Here is a 19238-nt window from a genome sequence, read left to right on the forward strand (position 1 = left end):
CTCCCCGGTCAGCCTGGTCCTCCCCAACTGCCCTCCCTTTCAGGCCTGGTCCCTCCCAACTGCCCTCCCCTGCTGGCCTGAGGCCCACAACTTTCCTCCCCTGCTGGCCATCTTGTGGTGGCCATCTTGTGTCCACATGGGGGAGGCCATCTTGTGTTGGAGTGATGGTCAATTTACCTATTACCTCTTTATTATATAGGATCACAGAGTTAATAAAAAAAATAATCAAGAAATACCATATATGTACAAAGTGACAATCTCCCCTCCTTTTATAATATTTGAAGCTGTATGATTCTGAAAGTACATGTGAACACTCCTCCTTGTTTCCCAGAGGCTTCTGAGAACACAGCTCTATTCAGCCTCCTTCTCACCACTCACCTAATCACCCACTCACCCACCCTCCCACTTTCTCCTTCCCCAGGGGCCTGGTTCCTCCTGCTGTAGCTCAGCATCCAGGGCCTGGGCCCCAGGTAGATAGCAGGAGGCTGGAATCTTGGGTGGGAGAAAGGCAGAGGCTGCAGAGGGAGGGTGAGGTCATGGCACTGTGTAGGCCACTGGACCCAATGACCATACGCATGATCAATACTCGCCCACACAGCCCAAGACTTGGCCCTAGGCCAGGGGTGGGCAACCCCTGGCACGTGTGCCAAACATGGCACGCCAGTAACTTTTGCTGGCACGTGAAACCCTCTCTTATAATCTCCCATTTACAATTTTTTTCTTAATATCGACTTTTTAGTTTTTCAGATAAATTCAGTGCAGGTGCATCTTAGATAAATAAATAATTTTACATAACAAGTTATCTTAAAGACCATAGACATGGATTGACGAGAGAGGGGAAGAGCAATTTCTATGCCTCTGCCTTAACTCAGGGTCCCTGCCTTCCTAGATCCGACCAGTGTTTTGGTTTCATCCACATCCGCTTGTGGATCTTTGTTCTCAGTGATGAATTTTGCTAAGTCTTGTAATAGGAGTAGCCTGATGGATGAAAGTAGTAGCTTGTGCATATCTCTGAAGGTCATGAAATATAAACCTGATGTAAAGTCTCTGTCATCAGTGATGCAGCAGCAAAAGTCCCACTGATAATATCAAAAGGAGTCATAAAGTTTTCTGTCGGACTATCAGTGTGCATGTACACATTAAAAATAAATGTATTTTTCATCACCATATACTGTTTTTGTCGCTCGAATGAATTTTTATTATTTCTTCAAGGTTCTTCACATAGGTACACCTTAAGAGATATCAAGTAGGCATAACATGTTCTCAAAAAATTAGGGTTGGCACGCAGAAGAATTTTGAGTCAGAGATTTTGCTCCTTTTGGCACGCACTCACAAAAAGGTTGCCCACCCCTGCCCTAGGCAATGGGCTGCAACACTGCCCAGGGACTGCAAAGGGGGTCCCCTGCAGACTCCATAGGGGTCTCTACTTAGTTGCAAATGGTGCCAAGAGAAAAGGGACTCACCTTCTCCCAGCTCAGCATCCCTTTCCCTCCCCTCCTCTGACCCATTTTGTGAACCCTCCTGGCTAAGCCAGACCACTGCCGGAAAGGACAGGAGGGAACCCAACCTGAGCACGTCCATGTACCAGAATGAAAAGGATCTGGCCGACAACCATGACTGTGGGCTGGGGACACTCACTGGCCATGTCTCCTGATTCCTTAGAGAGGAGGGGATTTCTACTCTACTCCCTGGGAGGGGAAAAGTGTGGGACGACACTCCAGTTTCCCTCCTTTCATCTCTTGTCCACCAGGAGGAAGAGTGACATCTTACTGGAGGATTTGAAAGAAGATATTGAGAAAGCACAGGTTGGTTCTTTCTGAACATCTATTCTCTGCAGACAATAAGCCAACCGGGGTTAACTCTGCCCTGGTGGGGGCGCCTGCAGATATGCAGCTATGCCCAGGATGGGTGACTTTAATTCCAGGGCAGAGATCCAAGGCCAAAGATCCAAAGTCATGCACTGTATCTAGCTTTTATCAGTAATAATCTGATATTTTGGACTCCAAGTGCCTGACTTCTGTGCCTTATTTTTGATGGGTTCTGGATCTCTGGGGAGGGGATTGGGTGAGGGGCTAGTTGTCAACCTCCCTAAAACTCTACCACGTTTTCCTATGAAGACGAAATCTCCACATCTACAGGTAAGATCAGTCTGGGGTTTTTCAGCCTCTGAGCACAGAAGAAGAATTGAAAATCTTTGGGGAATAAATACATCTTTTTATAACCAGAGTTCTAAATTCTGGAGGGACACCATTGTCTGCTGGAACAAACACTTGAAATTATTTTAGAGTGTCATGGTTAGAAAGACAACCTTGATTTCTACTCAGCTGCTCTCATGAGAGATGACAGTGACTGACCACAGCTGGCCAGCTGTGGAAGGAAACCTCACTTGGGCAATTCCACACTCACACCACCTCCAAATCCCAGAGACTTTCTCTCTTCACAAGGGTCTCTATTAAGTTCACCTACTTTACTTGCGCTTCTGCTTGCATAAAGATGAATTCCCACTTCCTTGCAAAGGCCCTCTGGAGTCTTGCTAAGTTTTCCTAATGAGAAATGAAAATGAACAAGAAGGCATTAATCATCGTATGTTTGCACATCGACCCCTACACTCATTATAGAGCAGCCATCTATTTTGGTTACTCCCAACAAAATAGCAGGGCCCCACTTTAAATCCACTGGACATGAACCCAATGTGACTTTGCACCGGAGCCTGCTGAATGGAGCAGAACTATTAATATTCATTTGCACACCCATTAAGGCTGAAATCCCTGTGGTTCACCTGATTCCCCTCTTCTTGTGCGTTTTACAAGAACACAACCCATGCAGCACTTGTCATAAAGGCCCCTGAAGAGAAGGAGAGTGGTTTGTAGCTATGCGTGCAGGGTTTGGGGAAGGGACAAGGGGGGGGGGGTCTTTGCAACCTGCGGGACATCTCCGAGGGCAAAGTGAAGGGTTTCTCAAGACTTGTTTCCCAGCAGGGGTCTTGGAAGGGGGCAGGAAAGAAGAACCCAGACTTGGCATTCATGTCTTTGAAAGTCCAGATTCAATAGTGCGGAAAAAGGAGTACATGTTTGTGATGTTCATAAAAGGAAAACCCAACAGAAAGAAAGAAAAGGCATCCAGGGCTGCCTTTTAGAGGAAGAGGGAGGAAGCCCTTTCTCTAAGTCTGTAGACTTACCCAGTGGCACAATAGGACAGTGGGGAGGGGCTTTGGACAGGTCCCCTAATGACCTGCCTAATTCTGATGGAATGCAAGGCTGAAGCCCACATTATGCTGTGTGTTTTCTAAGAGCGCATGCCAACACTAATTTATTACTCTCATCAGTGGATTATTAATATAAAAGGAGCCTCAGCTGAAGATCAACACGCGTAAACTCAGTCATTAGTAAGGCTTGGTGAGCAAGTACCTCAACAAAACTGTCCTTTTGATTCTTCCATTGTTTATAGGAAGCAATGGTAATGCACAAAAGTCAGTCAGTTGGGGAGTAGTTATATAAATTATGATACAGTCATACCATGGAATATTAGGCAGCTATTAAAAAATGATAGATTATTATTACTGACATGAAAAGTTCCCCAACATACTTACAGTATAAGGTGGGGAAAAAAGCAGCTTACACAATAATGTTCATGGTATGATCCAAGTATTTTTGTAAAGAAAAAAATGTATGTACAGAAAAAGCTTTGGGGAGGAGGATGGCAGGCTATTTTTCTCTCCTTTCTTTGCAGTTTGAATTTTTGTTTTTACCAAGAGCACATGTAATAATAAAATTACTGTATTGTGAAAACACTTTTTTTTTTTTTTTTTTTTTAGTTTCTAACCACTTCTAGGCAGAACTTCAACCTGAAAGAACATTTTAATGTCATATTCGTCACAAATACCAAAGTAGAACATTATATGGCAAGAGAAGTGGACACTGAATAAAACCCACTAGGAGTTGATGCTGTCTTGTTTCTGTTTAGGACATTTTCTAAAACATGGGAAATACAGGGAAGAGAGACAGTGGATGGAGAGGCTGCACGCTCCTGCAGTTAGGGAAGGGATGTAGTCATGTCGAGGTTGAAGCACTTTGTGCGGAGTGCACACAGGGCAAGATAGCAGTCTTCTGGAAGAGGGGTGACTGCAGGCGCAGAGGGCAGATTCAGACAGAAACTGGGTACCTAGAGTGCTTAGCTCCACAGAATAGCCATGCCAGGGTTTGCTTGGGGAGATCATAATGTTTCCACGTAGTTCTATTTAGTGGTTCCCACTAATTAGTAAACTTTAGCCGGGTTCTGAGGCTCTGTGTAAACCCCTGCAATGCACCCCCCCTCCCCCCAACACACAGGCCCTGTGACACCAATGGCATGCATATTCCTCTTGAGCGGTGGAGAGGGGAGCCATGGCTCCATAGTTGGTCCGCTTGGGCACAGGTACCCAAGAGTGGCAGGTCTGGCAGAGTGGGTCATCAGGCTTGTTTTGGAAGACCGAGGCAGTGAAAGCAGGAGAGGCGTTTGGAGGGTGGGTGGATCTGAAGATGCTGTCAGTGCTGGATTATCTAGGGCAGTGGTTCTCGATCTGTGGGTCGGGACCCCTTTGAGGGTTGAACAACCTTTTCACAGGGGTCGCCTAAGACCACCGGAAAACACATATATAATTACATATTGTTTTTGTGATTAATCACTATGCTTTAATTATGTTAAATTTGTAACAATGAAATTGGGGGTCACCACAACATGAGGAACTGCAAGTGTCACGGCATTAGGAAGGTTGAGAACCACTGATCTAGGGAATGGTACTCCACTGCCTTTAATGCCGACCCTCCTCCTAGCTGCTGGCCCTAGCCATTTTGTGGCTCAGCAGCACCTCCTCTGGATGGTTCATGGAAATTTAGCCTATTTCCCCCATTCTCAGTCACTCAAAATTTGGTTTTGGGGAAAGATTTTGTCACCAAAAACTAAAAATATTTTAAAAATTATTTGTGAACCTCACGTTCTCTTGAGATTGGCTCTGTAACATGGGAATGGATATGAGTGTGCTGTGGGTCCTCCAGTTCTTGTAGGGAATCACTTGTTGTGAAAGAAGGTGGAGGGGGAGGCAGCTGGGAAAGTATATACTTCAAGTAACATACACCTATCTTACCTTCTGGAATGAATTTGGTCTTAGATTCTGCATCTACTGCCAAGCAAAGGTGACTTGGGGGGTATAAAGATGCAATTAAAAATATCATATATTAAAATTAAGAATTATCATATATCAAATTTAAAAAAGTATTATATATTAAATAGATTTTTCCCTTTTGGTGCACAGTTTCATGAATTTTAACACATGTATAGATTCAGGTAACCACCATCATAATCAGGACACAGAATAGTTCTGTCACTCTGCCAAGCTCCCTCACGCTCTTCATAGCCATAATCTACCTCCACTCGAAACTCGTGGCAACCACTGATCTGTATTTTCCCTCATGTTAGTCACATAGATGGAATAATACAGTTTGTAATCTTTTGAGATAGGCTTCTTTCACTTAGCATAATGTCTTTGATACTCATCCAAGTGGTTGCTTGTATTACCAGTTTATTCCTTTTCACTGAAGAGTAGTATTCTAGTGTACGGATGTACCAGGGTTTATGTAACCATTCACCTGTTAAAATGCACTTAGGTTGTTTGTAGCTTTTGATTATCACAAATGAAACTGTTATGAGCATTGGTGCACAGGTTTTGGTGTGCACATAAATTCTGACTTCTCTAATAGGATTGCTTGGTTATATGGTAGCTGTATGTTTAAGTTTATAAGAAATTGCCAGGCCATTTTCCAGAGTGATTTTACCATTTTGCATTCCCACCAGCAATGTAGGAGAGCTCCAGTTGCTCCACTCCTCACCAGCACTTGGCATTGTCAGTACTTCTTATTTTAGCCATCCTAATATGTGTACAATGATATCTTAGCATGGATTTAACCTGTAATTCCATAGTGGCTTATAATGTTGAACATTTTTTCATGTGCTTATTTGTCATTCTTCTGTCCTCTTTGGTGAAGTGTCTGTTCAAGTTCTTTGCCCATTTTTAAGTTGAGTCGTTTTCTTATTGTATATAAAAATTATATCTTTATATAATTACATTATATAAAGATATAATTTTATTGTGTTGATAAGAAGAGCTGAGGACAAAGGAGGGGAAATAGAAGAGATTTCCTTTCCACTGCCTGAAAAGGACTGGGGAGTGCAAAGGGGAAAAATACAAGATAAAACCCAGTTGCAGATAGATTTGTACTCTCCTCCCACACCTACCCTGGAAAATAATCATACTTACTGATTCATAATCTGCCAATTCCAGCCTTGCTTTATTCTGCATTGTTCTCTTACAAAGATAGATGGCTGAGGAAAGAAGAGAAATTACAATACAAACAATCACAAATCCATCTGGCCATCGATCCATCCATGCATCCATCCATCCATGCATCCACCCACCCATCCATCCATCCATCCATCCATCCATCCATCCATCCATCCACTCATCCATCCAACCAGCAGCCAGCCCAGCTGGCTAAGTGCCCAGCTGTGCTGTGAAGAATATGTTTCTATGTGGAATCCATGACACCTCATCTTTAGGAATCTTTCTGCAAGTCAGGATGGGACGAGGATCCCATCTTCTAATCCTAACAACTCCCTTCCATACTTTTCCTCTCCTTTACCCCAAGCATCCTGCATCAGGTTAATCTTTCTCAAATATAACCATGTTACCCTCTTGCCTAAATGGCCTGCATCAACTCCTCGGTGACCGCAGAAGAAAGGTCAGGCTCCTTGGAGTAGCGTATTTGGTTCTTTAAGATCCAGTCTGCTTGTCTCTTCCCTTCCTCACTCAGGCATGTGAGGCTACCAAACATCTTTCAGCTCCACTCCTCTGCATATGTGGCTGCTCCATAGAAACGCTTTCCCTTTTCTCTCTTCTTTCCCTCTGTGTATCTAGCAACCTCCTACTAATCTATGAAGATCCAGCTTAGTGTTCTAGATAGCTCAGCATCACATCTATCCACCATGAAAACTAATCCCAATGCACTATAATTATGGGCTTAGTAGGCGGGGTCTTGCTCTAGGCTGAAGGCTCTTCAAGGGCAGAGGCTGTGTCCTACTCAGCCCGATTCCCTATACCCGGCACCAGGGCTGAGTATGCCAGTGGAGTAGATGAACAGTGGAAAAAGAGGGCAATTTAGCTCGCTCTTCTCAAGCTAAGAAAGGGTTCTTATCCCTTAGTTGCCAGGACATTCTCCCTCAAACATGGCCTTCATTACCTCCTCTCCCTACCTCTGCTCCTTCAGTATCTCCCTCCTTCTCCAGTGACAAGTAGACCAATGCAGGGAAGACAAGAGATGAATGGGATAAATGAACACTAGAATAACCAGAAGGGAAAGCAAGAGAGGACCTATCTGTTGTTTGACAACTTAAGTACACAAGGGTATGTAGGCAACTCCTTGCTGAATTAGACAACCTCCTCCATGTGGTCTGAAAAATTTACTGATGGCAGCCTAGAGTATGCTAGAACCTTCTGCTCACACCAGAGTTGTATGTGGATGAGAGTCAGTTTTGTTTTTTCCCCTTCAAATATGCTTATGTTAGGCACACTTGTTATTTTAATAATGCAAGTGCACTAAATATTACACACACTGATGCAAATCATGTGAAAAGAGAGAGTTGTTTCTATGAAGTTGAATGGTTCAGAACAACTTGATATAGGAGTGTTGGCTAAGATAGTTGCTGATGAGTTTGGTACAGGTGAGATAACTGAAGGAAAAAAAAGAGAAAACATAATAGAAATTTCAGAGCAGTAAACAGACAGGTTGCTTCAAAAGTGTTTTTAAATTCTTGATGCTCTTTAAAGATGCCCAAACTGGGTGGTTTATTTTGAGTATGACTTACTGAAGAAAAATACCCTCAAATTATTGGGGCCCATAATCAAAGTGACTCTTTGGTCTTCCCTTAAGAGACTGCCAAGTGAATATAGCTTTGTATGTCTTACATTAAGAAATGTATGTATCATTTTTCATGATTCTCTACTTACCAACTTTTTCAATGAACTAAGCTGCTATATAGCTCTCCATTGTGTCTGATAAAGGTACTCTTTTGGTCTCTTTTGGACCTCTGGTTAGGCAGCCTGTGGACTTGGGGGTGACTTGGAGCAGGAAGCCTGGCATGCCGCCAGACCTAGCAGGCCTGGTCTGGATGACCCAGGAGCAGTGCAGGTCAGTGGAGGTGGTGGCTGCTTTGACCCTGCTGCCTCAGATAATATTTTATACTGGCCACATGTGAAACGCAGGAAAGTTTAAGTCAGATTGGGACTCCATGGAGGCAGAATCGTCCTCAGAAATTTACAACCCATCTAGGTCAAAATGGGCCAGCTAGGTTATAAAGTATAAAGTACCATGCAAGGAATGAAAAGCTGGTACCATTCCCCATCACCATGAGTTACATGGTGGCATGCTTTCAGCGCACTTCCCCTGTGGCTAATGTCAGATATAAGGGAATCTGTTCACCAGAACCAGGGAGGTGGGACGTGGCTGTGGAGTGGACCTCTTCTTGGCACAGACCTTCCCTGGGCTTGTCTGCACCACTACGGTGCCCTCCACAGTGCTTGCCCTAACATCTAACCCATCAAATGGCCGCTGGCAACAGCAGCTGGTCCTATACCAGGGCATCTGGGGGACTTGCTTTAAGATCAGATGTTGGCTTTTCTTGGATATTTAATTTCTCATTGAAAAACCTTTGTCTTTTTGCCCTCATACCTGGCATTCCCACCCATTGGCTTCTCACTTGGATGATGCAATGCCATCACAAGCGCATTGTGTATCATTGTGACAAAAATAGAACAGGTTACAGAGAGGGAACTGGTGGTTGCTAGAGGGAAGGGCACTTGGGGGACTGGGTGAAAGAGGCGAAAGGATTAAGAGGTACAAATTGGTAGCTACAAAATAGTCATGGGAATATGGAATATATTGTGGTAATACTGTGGTAATTATGTATGATGCCAGGTGGGCACTGGAAATATTGGGGGATCATTTTGTAAACTATATGATTGTCTAATCACTATACTGTAAACCTGAAACCAATACAAAATGATATTGAAAGTAAAGTATAATTGAAAAATAAAAATAAAAATGCAAATAGTAAAAAAAGAACATGTTAAAAATTTATAAACAGAATGGATTCATGTGCAACATGTGTAATTGAACATTAAAAAAATATTGACTTTATTCTACCTCAATGTACTTTAAAAACTGACTCATTTTCCAAACTGTCTGTGCTAGTGACATCATTATTTATCTCAATCTCCTAAAGTAGGAGATTGTATCTCTCTATTTTCCTCATACCCTCTAATTACTTTTTAGAACAATGGAATTTTAGCATTGAAAGTAACCCTGGCAACCATCAAGTAAGGACCCTTTATCGACAGATGGAAAAACTAAAGGCCAAGAGAGGTGAATTGATTTACTCACCTCTGGTTACGGGTGGAAGTGGAAATAGAATTAAGGTCTCGTTCAGAGCTCTTTTTCCACTATGACAGTCATTGCCCCATTTATTTATTCATTTTCCCATTTAAAAGTGTATTGAATGTCTCTATGTGCCAAGCACTGTTTCACGTGCTGGGGAAATCACCATGAGAGCAGCTGCCACTTACATGGCGCTCACTGAGTGTCAGGGCCCTTCCCAGCGTTCACTTACTCCTCACAATAACCCTGTGAAGTGGGTTCTCTACTGTCCTCATTTTATAGACGAGGACACTTTTTTTCAGGTCATTCTCTATTATTGGGGCTCCATATGGCTCCCTAACACTGCTGATTGCATTCTAAATGTCTCTCCTCGACTATGAAGGCTTTTTAATCAACCTGCCCCTCCCAAACTATTGAACTTTCTCAATCATTCTTCATTAACGTAAAACCTTTGAGTACTCAGATCAGACTCCTCACTCTGCCCTTCTTAGCCCCATCATGCCACCTCTCTGGAATGCTTGGAGAACAAGACTGTGACTCATTCAAAGAGGTGACTGAGCAATCGATGCAGAGGAGGTGATCAGTAAATGTTTGTTGAGTGAATGAAAGTTCCTGGTTCTTTGTCAATCCAAACCATACCTATTCTGAATTCTTAGCTTCAATTTCACATTTTTTCCTGGCAAGAGGGCCACCAGAGAACCAATAAGATCAAACATCAGTCTAGGAATGATAATACCAACCACCACTGAGGTTTTATTGACTTCTTACTATCTGCCATACACCAAACCTTACTTGTAGTTCATTTAATCTTAACAAGACAACACTGGGAGACAGGTACTGTTATTATTTTGCTTTTAATATGAAGTTTCTGAGGCACAGAGAGGTTAAGGAACTTGCTAAGATCACACAGCTAGTGGAGCTAGTCAATGCTAGGCCCACCGTGCTGAATTCTTTCTTGGTAAATATTTTCTGACTAAACTGCTTTGGAAATGTTGGCAAGTGATTTTGAATCGTACACCTTGACTTCTCCATCTGATTTGCCAAAATCAAGGCATATGAATTAAAAAAATAATTTTGCTTTAATGAGAGCCTGATATAAATTGTTATTGCTATCCCTGTTTATGCTGGACAACTAAAATTAGAAAACAGAGAAAACATGTAGAGAAAGGGAAATAATGTCCATTGTATGCAGTGGTAGATGGCTTAGGTGTTACAGTCAAGTAAATATTTCAATCTTACTTGGGCCCAGTTTTCTGGTCCTACCATCCTCCCCACTTCACTACACCTGGAAAAATATTGGTTTCCCCATTCACAAGGGCACATGGCTGCTGCACGAAACAGCTACAATCATTCAAATTCTGAATTGGGCTTTTGTTAGCAAAATTTCAGCCCCAGAAACACTTGTTTTATGAGCAGCCAAATGCAGCTCCCATTCTAAGCCAGAAGCCTTGCTGGATCCACTTATCACATCATTTAGGGTGCAGCCCAGTTCCAGAGGGGACTGCGGTGGTGCCTGCAGACAGCTGATGTGACAAGAGAGGGGCCTGTCTTCTGTATGAGGGCCATTTTCCAGACTTGGAAACAGCATCCGTAATCTTATTAGGCAATGACTTGTTCACATTCCATCCTTAGGATTGCTTCTAATCGCTAGTTACCCCACCCTCAAATGTGTGGCCTGGAGGGCATAGCTGGTCACACAGGTCTCCAGGACCAGCTCCCCAAACACCACCCAGTGGCTGCTGCTGCCTGCCTGCCTGCCTGTGCCCACAATCCTGCAGAGAGCCTGAGGGGCGTGGAGCTGCTGGTCTCATCAAGTGCCCAGTGAAAGGACAGCCACTGTGCGATCCAGCAGCTGAGCCAGTGATGAGGATACTGTGCAAAGGGACAGGTGCTTCTGCACAATGCCACGCACAGGGCCATGAAAGGAGCATATGGGCCTTGGAGCCACTCAGATCCGAGTTCAAATTCTGCTGCCTCCACTGAGTGTCTGCTAAGAGCCTTTAATAAAGAGCAAATACTCAGCACCAGCTATGCCTCAGGTGTGCACTGGGGGGGTCTGAGAATGAACAAGGTGGACTAACCCCGCGCTCTTGGAGCTCCCAGACAAGTGGAAAGCAGTGTGATAACTGTGATAAGGGTGAGGAGGTGGCTGCTGGTTCTTTATCTGAAGTAGAGGGACAATGTCACTTCTTTAGAGGACTGGCACATAGAAATACTAAACAGCCTCCACAGAGAGCATACGGCAAGAGTCTAATAGATCCCTCCCTTTACAAAGGCAACTCCCTGCTTACCCAGCTCCCAGCTTCACCCACTCGTTATTTTTCTGGACCAGGGTAACGTCTGTATATCCCTGCTCTGATATTTTGCAGTTTCTCCCTAAATTCCAACTATCAAAAACACCAGTGAGTTATTAATAAATGTTAACAAGTCTGTGAGGATAGAAAGGGTCAGGAGGTGGTGGCCCCTTGATCTAGTCCTCCTGGGAAAAGTCCTACAGAGTTGCTGTGGGATCCTGGTTTTCCACGGCCCCACAGAATGAACCTATTGGCCACCCTTGATAGACTTCTTCTGCCCCCATTTCCTTCCCACGGCTGCATCTTCCAGTGTGCGCTGCCTTTCTCCATCATGTGAACAGGATGCTTATTACATGTCAACAGTGTGACAAAGGGCTAAGCCGGGTGAAGAACCTCCTCCCCTGCACTCCATCGCCAACACCAAGCATTTGCCTTCGCACTCCCAGCAGTAACCCTGAGTGTGGGCTGTGCCTTCCCTGCTCACCATAGTCAGTGTTTTCAGGCTCCCAGCAGTTAGATGGCCAGAAGTAGGGAGCCTGCAAAAGAGCAGAGGTGTCAGGACTCAGAAGCAATTGCCCTCCCCTGCCTAGGGGTCAGGGTCAGCCCTCCCTGCACCCAGTGAGGACTCCTCCCTAGGACCGGCTCTGTCCCCATCTCCTTTGTGCTGACACCACAGCCCAACCCGCTCCTGTTCTTAATGCAGCTGAGGCCAGTCAACATTTTAATTTAGGTGCTGAGAAATGAATCCAGGAAAATAAATAAGTGAGAAAATGAGAAACTTAGTTTATAGGGCAAAACTTTCTTATCCTGAGACAATAGAAGTCTAACTACAGAAAATAGACTGGCATGGTTTTTTGGGCACAAGCCCCAAGTTCCTGAGTAGTGCCCGCCCACTCCCCTTCCCCCACTAAGTTCATATGATGAAGCCCTAACCCTCTGTGGCTGTATTTGGAGTAAGGAAGTAATTAAGGTAAAATGAGACTTTTAGGGTGGGACCCTGATCCCATAGGATCAGTGCCCTTATAAGAGGAAACAGCAGATCTGTTTCTCGTTCTCTGTCTCTTTTTCTGTCTCAAAAATACAACAAGAAGCAGCTATCTGAAATCCAGGATGAGCATGTTCACCACAAACAAAACCCTACTGACACCTTGATCTTGGACGTCCAGGCTCCTGAACTGTGAACAATAAATGCCTGTTGTTTAAGCCACCCAGCACGGTATTGTGTTATGGCAGCCTGAGCAGACTAAGACACTCTTTAGCCCTGTCTGAAGAACTCGCTTCTAAACCCTTTGGTTTTGACCTGGACACCATCCCTTATCCTCTGCCCCAGATCTAGGATGGGATCTGAGAAAAGGATCGGAAAACAGGTGTGATGGGTTAACAGGTAGTGAATAGAAACATCACACAGGAAGTCAGCATGATTCAGGAGAAAGATCATGGACTTTGCTATAAGGCTGACTTAGGTTCCAACCAAGGCTATCTCTTAGACTTACTAAGTGCCTATGAATTCTCTGAAGACCTTAGCTTTCCCTTATAAGAGGAAACAGCAGATCTCTAGCAAATGGGTGACATTTGCCCCCCAGAAATGTGTTCTCCAGAATAAATGAGGAAATATGTATAAATTGTCCAATCAATAGTAGGTTCTCCACGAGGGCTTTTCTGTATTATTTGGGTGGAGCAACAAAGGGCCCAGACAGAAGTTTGCTTGGTTTTCCCGAGCTGGTGGGAGGTAAGCGTTGCTCCCTTAATTACACTCAGTTTTTCCATGTGTCTCTAATCTGCAATCAGAGGATGATGAGAAGGAGGAGGAGCTGGCAGGCCTACCTGGAACCGGTAAAAGGTGCCATCGTCCTTCATGGTGAGAACATGGTCCGAGATGGGAAAGACATAGCCCTGGGCAGCTATAAGGCTCCCCAAGTGTATTGCTTCAACTGCGGGGACAGGACGTAAGTGAGAGAAGTGATTAGGAAGCTGTCAGAGTGGAGGGCTACGTAGCTGATATGTAAGCTGTGAGTGCAGAAAGGCAACAGGAAGTCAACTGTCATCACCCCTGGATAACTCCTGGCTGATTGACTGATCGTTCAATAACTTTATGATATGATTGAGTGGGCTGGGGGAGTGTCAATGGTTGGGAAGCACTACCAAGTGTCTGGGACTCCTCTGCATCCCAGCTCTGAGAGTCTGACATTACTTTAACCTCCCCCCAAGACTTCCAGCAGAAAGTGCTCATGGTGAGGAGTTTGAGCTCTGGTGTAGACAAATCTGTGATAGTTCACATAAGGTGTGTAGCAGTGTCTGGGGCAGGGTCAGTGCTCAGTAAGTGCCGGCCGCCCTGATTCATATTTTTATTCTCCTCATTTCTTATCATCCTCAGCAGTGAGCACGCAGCCTCGCCACCCACAGACACTCTGCACTCAAACTGCATTGTCCGTTGTGACAGCCCCTTCTCTTAGGGTCATAAAGGCAAGCCTCACTTTTGTGGTGAGCAGTGTAGTGGGCAATGGCACAGGGAGGCCAATGTGGTAAAAAATTTATATTTTTGCCACAATCAATATGTTGTTTTGTTACTTTAGCTCCAACCATAACTAGATTCACATAAATCATTAAGAATTTTATATTTAGCCCAACCGGCATGGCTCAGTGGTTGAGCGTCAAACTATGAACCAGGAGGTCGCGGTTCAATTCCCAGTCAGGGCACATGTCTGGGTTGCAGCTCAATTCCTCGGTAGGGGGCATGCAGGAGGAAGCCGGTCAATAATTCTCTCTCGTCATTGATGTTTCTATCTCTCTCCCTCTCCCTTCCTCTCCAAAATCAATAAAAATATATTTTTAAAAAGAATTTATATTTATTCTGAGCAGAGCTAAGAAAAATAATGAATTTAAATGATTATACCACACGTAATAATATAGAAGTACTCTTTACACATATAAAAGTACTTTTACTGGTAAAAACAAATTTTTGTATGTGGAAATTATTATTATTTTTTAAAATACCTTTATTGTTGAGAGTATTAGAGATGTCCCCCCTGGTACTCCTATTTGCCCTTTTCCACCTGGGTCAGATGTGTAAAATATTGACATGAAGAGGAGTTCTAGGAACTAATTTTGCAAGTTTTTGTAAGTTTTTAAAGGCGATTTGTTTTGGCTTTACTTGCCAACTTTTCAAGAGGCTGTGTATAATCCAGGTGCTGTGTTTACTAAGAGCCACCTCTCCCCCTTTGGAAGGAATGTGCATGGGTAACTGGTGGGATTAAAACAAATGGAGTTTTATTTTACCTGCTTGGTGCTGACCAGTTTGCTTTTTAAAGTCTATATGGTTTAAGCATCATGGGTCCAGCAAAAAAAGGGGAGTTTTATCACCTGTAGCTGCTCCTTGCCCAGGAAAGGAAGAACGAAATCCACTAAGAAGATGACTTTCATGTCACCGGTCTAGAGCTAGAACTTTCGCTTCATTCTTTGAGCAAAAGGGCTTTTGCTTAGAAATGTGGCAGACGGGAAGAAGAAAGGGAGAGAGGGGTGGAGGTAGACATGTCCGGCTTCCCAGGGCCTTCGTTTGCCTTGTTTCCACCCTTCTATACCCAGCTGGTGAATTACTTGTAACTCCTCCTGCTCAGAAGCCCATGCAGTTCCCAATACCTGGAAGTGCTCTTAAGGGCATCAGAGTGTAGCTGACCCTCAGAGACATGACGCTTGTCATGTACACCTTTCACTGAAGCTCCTCATACTAGGGCCAGAGGGGACTTCGAACCATCTCTCCTACCACTAGCTGGTTCAGGGTTCTCAGCATAATACTACTACCCACTACCATTACTATTATTACTACTACCACCACCACCACCACACTACTACTACTATCACCACTACCACTACCACCTATACTACTGTTACTACTACTACTACTAACCACTACTATTACTATCAATTACTACCACCACCACCATTACTATTAATACTACCACTACTACTAACCACTACTATTACTATTACTATTACTATTACTATTACTATTACTGTTACTATTACTATTACCACCACCACCACTACTACTACCACTACAACTACTAACAACAATAATGATAAGATATTTTAGTGACACATGATTATTTTGGAAGGGCGAGGAAAACAGTGCTCTTGGAAGAGACCACCGTGAAGAAAGGTGCTCCTTAGTTTAGCATCATCATCAAAAGAAATGTTGACTTTAAATACATGTAACTAAGCTGGAAGAGACTTATTCAGTCCAGTTTTGTAAGTGGACAATCAGAAGTCCAGGCTGCATAGGAAAAACTGAAAGGCCAGTTGATTCAGGTTCTTTCCTTAAAAGGATTGGCAGGTATTGTTTTCCCCTGTGGATAAAGAACTTGACTAGAATTGAGAATTTCCATGAGTCATGAGAGTGGCCATTAATCAAGGTGGTGAAAAAGGCTACTGTCACTTCATTAATGACCTGCTTTTCAGGAACTCAGGTTTCTGGCAACTATATTTAATCACACTCTATGTAAATTGTATTGTTTTGTAGTCAATAGTATATTAGGAGCGTCAGATTACCATACAGGAATGCCTGAGTTGACATACTGACCCCAGTCAAGAATCATAGCTGAAGGACAGACATCTAGAAAGGGAACTTGAGAAAAGATCTTTAAAAAGCATACTAATTGTCCAGCCAGCCTGGCTCAGTGGTTGATTGTCAACCTATGAACCAGGGAGTCATTGTTTGATTCCAAGTCAGGGTACATGCCCGGGTTGTGGGCTCGATACTCAGTAGGGGGCGTGCAGAAGGCAGCTAATCATCATTGATGTTTCTATTTTTCTTTCCTTCTCCCTTCCTCTCTGAAATTAATAAAAATATATTTTAAAAAAACATAGTAATTGGAGGCCATTTAATTTGGGGCAAAGAGGTCTAATCTGTAAGAACATCAGAATACATGTATGGGTATTTATACATATGAAATACAGGCACCAGGAATACTCAGTTAAGATAGGGAGTGAAAAATAAATTCAGAAAAGTATTAACTAACAACACATGGTAATAAGCTATACTTATCTAGAATTTTCATTTGTCTAGAACTCCCCATTTTTTAATTATGCTGTGAAAATAAATTTTACTGCTTATTTACTGGTGGGAGGACAGATTTGGAAACTGTTTTATTGGCTAGAGTTTTGTTATTGTCTTTCTGGTAAGGTTTTCCTAATTGAAATGCACAATTAAAGTTGAAAAAAAAATAATTCCTTCCCTTCTTGCAGAAGAAGAAAACAGAAGGCATCTTAGCAAATAATTAAACATCTTAATTGTGAATGAGGCAATCTAATTTTAAGATCCGGGTCTGGAAGGCTGCTCAGTGACAGCGCTACAACTTATCTTTAATTGCTGTGGCTAATGAGAATTCAACTCATTTCACATGTTACTGTATTGGGCTCTTTGGCATTCTCAATGGTTACTCATTTCCTCAAAGGGTGATTTAAATTTAAAGGTAGCTATTCAGTGGAGAAAATAAATCAATTTCATTTGTAAGTAAAGAGGTTCCACATCTTGGGATTCACCTATAAGCCCAGTTCTCAGGAGTGTAGGAGATCTAGTCTGGAACTTGGTTATGTGGTATGTTTACTGATACCATGAGGGATAAAGTCAGGGTCGAAGGTCAAGTACCTGGGTCTTCGATGGACAGGTTCTTCATCAGCCACTGCACAATGTCAGTACCTGCAATGATAAAGCAATTCACCTGAAGACCTGGTGGGTGGTAAGCCCTGCGGCAGAAGAAGTATGTTTACCTAAGAGAATCCTCATTTGAATTAGCACACACCTAGAGAGCTGGGCGATACTGGTGCTTTTCAATCCTAACACACTCTTTCTACCCATTCATTCACTTCCACAGTTATAATCCCATTCTTTTAAAAAAAAAAAAAAATCCAACTCTGATGATGCCGAAGGATCTTGTGTGCACACATTTCTGGGGAGCATCTATAGGGGACATCCTGCGCATACAGATTTGGATGACTTCCCCAAGATGGGCTGGTGAAATTTTACCATGCCCGGCCTGCAGACCATTTCCTATGGAGAGCAGCCTCCTCCGTTCCCTACCCTTACTGACAAGGGCTGACAATGTTCCTGAAAATGTCTCTAATTTCTTCTGGCATGGGCCTGCCCTGAAAGAAAGTAGCCCTGTGTCAGTCTGTGGGAGAAACTTCTCTGTACTCACTTGTTCCCTCGGCCAGGTGACATTTCCTGATGCTCCTGCAGTTTGGTGTGGACTGAGTTCTGACAGTGGGCATGATGAATGTCGCTTCTAGACACAGGCCGTGAAAACTCCCATGTGGCCCTGCACAGCTCCATACCCCTCTGCTCCCCACCTGCTGGCTGAATGGAGAGGACTTCAAGGGCTCAGAGCGGGCAGAGCCACAATGTGGAAGGAGCCTGGGCTTCTGAACAACCATGAAAACTGATGCCCATTTGGGGCTCTGACCTGATTGAAAGTGTGTCATGTTAAGCCCCAGAAATTGGGGGCTTACCTGTTTAGGCACCTAGTATTATCTTAACTAATTTAAAATCTTAAGAGTCAGAAGGGACTTTTAAAACTTACTTGCTCCAACTCCAGCCAATACATGAGCCCCCATCTGCAACACCCTGGGCAAGAGGTGCTGTAATTTCCATTTAGAAAAATCCCAGAACCTTGGAACTCACAGATCCCTCCTAGCCAGTCTGTCCCAGTGGAATCGTCTTTGATTTCTAGGAGCAGAAACTGGACTTACTCTGTGGCTTGCTCTCTTTGGCTTTAGTTTTGCATTCTTTTTTTTTTTTTTTTAAATATATTTTATTGATCCTTCACAGAGAGGAAGGGAGAGAGATAGAGAGTTAGAAACATTGATCAGCTGCCTCCTGCACATCTCCCACTGGGGATGTGCCCGCAACCCAGGCACATGCCCTTGACCGGAATCGAACCCGGGACCCCTCAGTCCGCAGGCCGACGCTCCATCCACTGAGCCAAACCGGTTTCGGCAAGTTTTGCATTCTAATGCTAGAAAAACAAACCCAGACCTTCTCACCCTGTGGGACAGGTCTTCAAACATTTGGGCAGTTCATCTGACATACTATCAGCATCTCCTTGAGTGTCATCCCCACCTCATGAGCCATGCCTGGGTCTCTCATCATTTTGGTCACAATTAATTCCCTTTTGTCTACCTCCATTTGGAAATGTGGCTCCTAGAACCAATGTTTCCTAGGGCAGCCCAGTTCCCATGAGGAGTTGTTTTCGGAGGATTCTGAACTTCCAATCAATTCACCCCAAATCTCACTTTAAACCTGTGCAGACCTATGAAGGTGGCTTTGTCATTTCAGGATGTATGCATGACAGAAAATAGCCCGAAAGGGGAGCATTTCCAGATATTCAAGTCCTGGCATGGGTGTAAGGCTTGGTAGGAGAGAGAGGGCCCATGGACAGCTCTCCTGGGATAGATTCCTACCTGAGAGACTGGAGAGCATGCAGAG

General features: G+C 43.7%; 1 protein-coding gene across 12 annotated transcripts in view; it reads right to left on the reverse strand.

Moving 5' to 3' along the window:
* The window catches only part of RGS6 (regulator of G protein signaling 6), a 483467-nt gene that overhangs the window by 74824 nt on the left and 389405 nt on the right, over nt 1-19238 (reverse strand). For all 12 annotated transcript variants that reach the window (XM_059691684.1, XM_059691693.1, XM_059691692.1 and 9 more), the window contains 5 exons: nt 17403-17453; nt 13583-13689; nt 12243-12294; nt 6293-6357; nt 2467-2543 (listed from right to left, as the gene is read on the reverse strand). In XM_059691684.1, the coding sequence (XP_059547667.1) occupies nt 2467-2543; nt 6293-6357; nt 12243-12294; nt 13583-13689; nt 17403-17453 (352 nt within the window). The remainder of the gene's footprint in view (nt 1-2466; nt 2544-6292; nt 6358-12242; nt 12295-13582; nt 13690-17402; nt 17454-19238) is intronic.

This window comes from Myotis daubentonii, chromosome 1 (assembly GCF_963259705.1).
Source record: "Myotis daubentonii chromosome 1, mMyoDau2.1, whole genome shotgun sequence".
In the NCBI taxonomy this organism is placed as follows: Eukaryota; Metazoa; Chordata; class Mammalia; order Chiroptera; family Vespertilionidae; genus Myotis; species Myotis daubentonii.